Consider the following 6,000-nt stretch of genomic DNA (forward strand, 5'->3'; position numbering starts at 1 on the left):
ATCATCTTCCAAAGAAGCATTTGGTCAAAAAAAAAAAAAAAAAAAACCTTCCAAAGAAGCATCACTCCCCACCCCGCCTCCAATCCAAGGTCTTGGTTGGTTGAGGATTGATGGTATTGAGTAGTAATCTACGATCTAGTTTGTAATCCTTCCTGGTGCCTGGTGTTTGCTGTTGTCCTGTGCTATATAGTCGTGAATGCTAAGCACCCTATTCAGATTAAAAGCTCTGATGCAAGATATCAAGTAGCTCTCGAGTCTTGACTAGATAACTACAGTATTGGCTCTTCGGTCACTTCTTTATCTGATTCTTACTGATTATTGCGATAGGGATATCATGTTCTACTGGTTATGTGCCCATTGAAGTGAATAAATTGCGTGGTTTTAGTATTTCTTTCTGGTTCAAATTACGTTATCAACGTTGATCACCTCTTGTATGCATTAATGGCTTCTGCTTCTTATTCTACCTATAATAGCCCCTGTTTTAATCCCCTCAGACGCTTCAGTCTTCACATATAAGTCATGTGATACCCAAGAGTTCACGGTTTCAGTCTTGTTAGTAAGGGTGCACTTTTGCAAGTTGGCTTAGACAATTATAATACAGAGTATAATAAGAAAGTTATGGAGCAAATAGAATTGGTATATAATGGCTTTTAAGTATGAAATTGGACTAAAGCCTGAGAATTGGGCCTGTTTTCGAGAAGTTTGTGATCCAAACTGGGCCTTTTTATCCATGGGCTAGCTCATTTGAATAACTATTCTATATTGATGTTGGACATCTCTGAACCAGGTTCTTTTTTTATTTTCAAGGTCAATTTTAAATAACTTAATGCAGAAGCTGTACAGTCGTACAGATCAATGAGGTCAGATTAATATTGTCAATTGGTGGATTAGGTAAACCTTGTCTATATTTTATGGTAAAGAGAAGATTCTTGACCTCAACCCTCACGGTTTTTTTAGTCCAGTATTTAAAGGTCACGGTTTTTTTGGTCTAGTATTTAGAGGGGGAAGGGTAGGTAAACCCTTGTTTATATTATATGGTAAATTGGTAATATTGATATTCCTTCAAAATAAGATCACGTCCCCTTAGTTGTTGGGGTTTTTCTGTTTAAATTTAACCCCATTTTATTAGGCTATGGCGCGATTTTAGAGATCTTACTTTGACTATTGCTAAAACTATTTATTCTCTTCTTATATAATACTCATCGTTAAAGTTAAACTTCTACACAATTATTAAACCTTAAAATCAGTTACTTTTCATATATAAACTCATTAAACTGTAAATATGTTGTAATCATAATAAAGTATATAGACATATTACAAGTCATAATCAAAGAGAGACAATTATTTAGAAAAATGAATTTCTCCCGTGTTGAATATTTGAATGGCAAACTGACCATACAACTCATGTTCCCATTGGCTTGCCTTGCCTTGCCTTAGCTCCATCCCCAACCAAACTAACTTATTTTACAACTTACAATAATGATTTTTTTCAATCTTTATGGATGTGAATTAGGTAGGACGATGTATATTTTCAACCTATATATGTGAGTAATCTCTATGTAATAATTATTGACATATAGAGAATTTGATAATAGATCTCTAAATCAACAAAAGGTAAAAAAATTACTGAATAATAAACGTAATCAATATGAGTACAACTTTTCCATTGACTAAAAATAAGCACATGTGCTTCAACCGTCGTCTCATTTATTACACTTTTTTTCTTTTAATTTATGCTCGTATATATTAAAATTAATGGATGTACACACTTTTGATCATAATACATGTACTCCATATTAGTTAATTACTTAATTAATTAGTTATTATGTGAGCTAATCAATGGCCATTTTTTTGTTTGTTTGTTTTGCTATTAATCAATGACCATCATTTACCATCATGGTGGTTTCGTCATGTTTCACAAATTCACAAGATTAAAAATATTAAAAGTTCCGCGCATATGTTTTTCCAAGCAACATCTATATAGATCTAACTTCCTTTGACTATTATAAGCACATACGTAGTATATAAACACCCTCTTTCTCCTCCTTCCTTTTAACTCACATTTCATTCAAATCTATAATACTAAAAAGATCAATATTTTTTATTAATGGGGAGCTATAGAGTGTGCTTATGCTTCACAAGGCGGTTCGGGTTAATAGACCTCGAACCGCCTTCTGAAGTAAGAGACCTTTTCAAGAAGTATACAAGTGGTGGAGCTTACATGGCGCCGGACCAACTCCGGCGCTTCCTAGTGGAGGTGCAAGGTGGTCATGAGACTACGATCGCCGATGCCGAAAAAATAGTGGAGGAAGTATTGAATCAACGGCATCACATTGCTAAGTTTACTAGGAAGTCTCTTACATTTGATGATTTCTTCTACTATCTCTTCTCTGTTGACCTCAATCCTCCTTTCAAGTCTCAGGTAAGATTAGTTGTACTCTTTTTGTTTTTATTTACTTGTATTTATTTAAGTTTTTGGAATAGCAAGTTGTGAGAATTACTTCATTAAAGTACTAGTCCTTTTGTTTATTATTCTTTGTAGTACACTTGTCTTTACTAATTTAATCACTATTTAGAGAAATTATGTAGTGCAACTTTGTTGCAAATGTATGTGTTACATCTGTTTAAAATTATTATTCTCAAGTACTATTTCATTACATTTCATTAGCACCTAAATATAAATGCTTCATATAATTCAATTAGAAGATAATTAAGTATTAAGGAGGTAATTAAGAATGAGAGTGGGTCTTCTTTGTGTAAAATGATGTCTTTTCTACCTTTTGTCGTACATAGTAATGATAATGGACTTGAAAATTGGGCTTTTATTGAGAAATTTGGCACATTTTAAAAATGGGCCAATATCCATATCCAATTATATGTCATGGATAGATAAAAATGGTTGGTATAAACAAAATAAAAAACAAACATGAGTTTGATGTCAAGATTGGATAAATTGTCCTGCAACAATTTAATATGAGGTGGATGTCAACTAATTTTGTCGGTTAAAATTTGGTACCCAAAATTTATGTCGGAATTTTAATACGAAAAATTTGGTACTCCATGGTTTGCCAAAGTAATGTCATTATGCCTAGTGTATACTCTGTTGTCAAATACTTGCAGTTGTATATGATTTCTAACAATGTAATTTACTTATTTACACTAAGTACTAGTTGTGTTATTTATGTAGATTCATCAAGATATGACTGCACCCTTGTCACATTACTTCATATACACTGGTCATAATTCATATCTCACTGGGAATCAATTAACCAGTGATTGTAGTGATAAACTCATAATAAAAGCATTAAAGCAAGGTGTTCGAGTCATTGAGCTTGATTTGTGGTCTAACTCGAACAAAGATGGCATCAATGTTCTTCATGGCAGGTTCTTTTCTTATCTCATTCTTTTATCCCCGAATATATGATATAATGGTACGTGTGTAATACTTGTTACCTTAACCCAAATATCGGGTGATAAAACATAAATTAGAAATAAAGAACTAGGATTAGCCCGACTATTTATAAAGGGTCGTTTAGTAAAATCATATCATGGATCTAACATTCCGCCTTTTGTATGTTGGAATCAAAGAACCCTTACAACTCCAGTGGACCTCTTAACATGTCTCAAAGCAATTAAAGATCATGCATTTGAATCATCAGAATATCCTGTTATTATAACACTTGAAGATCACTTGAAACCAAGACTTCAAGCCAAAGCTGCTCAGGTATCACTATTAATTAAGTTATAACTTATATTATTGTACTGTCTTGTAATATTTTGTTACTAATAAGTTTATTTGTTGCCAACTTTTGATTTTCCTATTCATTAGTTGATCACACAAACATTTGGAGAATTCTTGTACTACCCTCCCTCGGTTTACCCTGAAGAATTTCCTTCCCCTGAAGATTTAAAGCATAAGATACTTATTTCGACGAAACCACCAAAAGAGTGTCGTCAGGCTGAAACTGAGATGGTTAATGTCAGTAGTAATTCCTCAGAGAGGGATCTTGAACATCCATCACAGCGTAAGGTGCTCTATTAGCTTATCGAAAACAGATTATTATTTACAATTAAAGCATTTGATTGATCTTTCATTCATTAGACTAATACTTTGTTATGTGAATTTAATAATGCATCTTGTAGATTATTGATATGTCTGAAAGTGAGCATGATGAAATAAATGGAAATGGTTACATTAGCCAAGATAAATCACAGCGGTTTGAACCAACCGCGTATAAGTCAGTGATTGCTATTCCTCAGAGAAAGTGTAAGTTGGAAGAAGCAGTTAAGAATGATCTTGGTAAAGCTGTACGAATTAGTTTGAGTGAACAAAAACTCGAAAAAGTAGTTGTTTCACAAGGACAGGATCTTGTAAGGTAAAACGAGATATGCCTAGCTATTTACTTAGTTTAGAAGTATATCTGATGATTATTATTGATTGGAACTCATTTTAGAAAGTTGAACATAAGGCCTTATAATAATATCCTTAACATTATTCATCCTTTCCAGATTTACGCAAAAGAATATCCTAAGGATTTACCCAAAGGGCACTCGCTTTAACTCTTCAAACTATGATCCCTTTGTTGGTTGGATGCACGGAGCTCAAATGGTTGCGTTTAACATGCAGGTTATTTTTTAACCTTCTGTTTTTCTAATTAAGTAGCACAATACTTCATACTAGACTCGATTAGCATTAATCAGTCTTGATAAGTAGTAAGCCTTCATTCTAAATGTTAGCTATTATGTTGTTAATGCAGGGGTATGGAAAAATGCTCTGGCAAATGCACGGGATGTTTAGAGGCAACGGAGGATGTGGCTATGTCAAAAAACCCGATTTCTTGGTTGATGGTAATCAAGTATTTGATCCTAAAGTAAAACTACCCTTGAAGACAAAGTTAAAGGTTAACTTTTTATAAACTCTCAAATCATGCTAAACTCCTTCACTTAAGAGTTTTCATTTATGTTCATTGATCAACAATCAACCTAAACCATAAGCTCGGGTAATGAAAACAGGTGAAAATTTACATGGGAGATGGTTGGAGAATGGACTTCAAGAAAACTCATTTTGACAAGTATTCCCCACCAGATTTTTATACCAAAGTAAGTCGGATCATCAATTAGTTGCTAGTAATAATTCACTACTAATGTTATAACGAGTTTTCATAAATTTAGTACTGGTTGCAATATAATTGGTATAAAATTTATGGCAGGTTGGTATAGCAGGAGTTCCAGCAGATGAAACAATGCAGATGACGGCGATTAAGGATGATCAATGGATCCCCATTTGGAATGAAGAGTTCATATTTCCACTAACAGTCCCTGAATTAGCATTGTTAAGAGTTGAAGTTCATGAGCATGATAACGACAAGAAAGATGATTTTGGTGGACAAACTTGTTTGCCTGTTTCTGAATTAAGATCTGGAGTCCATGCAATTCCTTTGTATAGTCGTAAGGGAGAAAAATTCAATTCGGTAAAACTTCTAATGAGACTTGAATTTGTATGATAATTTTTTTTTTTTTAATCTAGACTTAGATATAAACGATTTATATTTTATATATATGTTGTGCACTTTTATCGTGTATAGTTTGTAGATCATCTCATGAAAGCGATCTTCTTGTATGTAATTTATATTGTTATATGATTTAAGTGGCAGAGAATATGTTTGCTCAATCCTCCTTGTGCACTAGGAAGTCTATTACATTTGATGATTTCTTCTACTATCTCTTTTGTGTTGACCTCAATCCTCCTTTTAAGTCTTAGGTAAGATTAAGATTAAGTGTACTCTTTTAGTTTTTATTTATTTGTATTTATTTAAGTTTTTGGAATAGCAAGTTGATTGTGAGAATTATTTCATTAAAGTACTAATCCTTTTTGTTTATTAAATTATTCTTTGTAGTACAATTTAAAGGAATTCATTCCGTGATCATTTCTTTCCATTCACTGTAAATATATACAATTACATGAGCCTATCACTAGCTACTAATTAGGCAACAAATTAG

At 32.9% G+C, this 6,000-nt stretch overlaps 1 protein-coding gene across 1 annotated transcript; it reads left to right on the forward strand.

Annotated features, from left to right (window-relative positions):
• The first annotated feature begins 2,047 nt into the window (after positions 1 to 2,047).
• Positions 2,048 to 5,799, forward strand: LOC145620847 (phosphoinositide phospholipase C 4-like). Its single transcript, XM_081675572.1, has 9 exons — positions 2,048 to 2,422; positions 3,188 to 3,384; positions 3,589 to 3,724; positions 3,830 to 4,030; positions 4,144 to 4,376; positions 4,510 to 4,627; positions 4,758 to 4,901; positions 5,014 to 5,100; positions 5,211 to 5,799. Exons 1-9 carry the CDS (start codon positions 2,108 to 2,110, stop codon positions 5,502 to 5,504), a joined length of 1,725 nt encoding a protein of 574 aa, XP_081531698.1. The 5' UTR covers positions 2,048 to 2,107; the 3' UTR covers positions 5,505 to 5,799.
• Positions 5,800 to 6,000: the final 201 nt, after the last annotated feature.

The sequence above is a fragment of the Chenopodium album genome, chromosome 3 (genome assembly GCF_948465745.1).
Source record: "Chenopodium album chromosome 3, dcCheAlbu1.1, whole genome shotgun sequence".
Classification (NCBI taxonomy): domain Eukaryota; kingdom Viridiplantae; phylum Streptophyta; class Magnoliopsida; order Caryophyllales; family Amaranthaceae; genus Chenopodium; species Chenopodium album.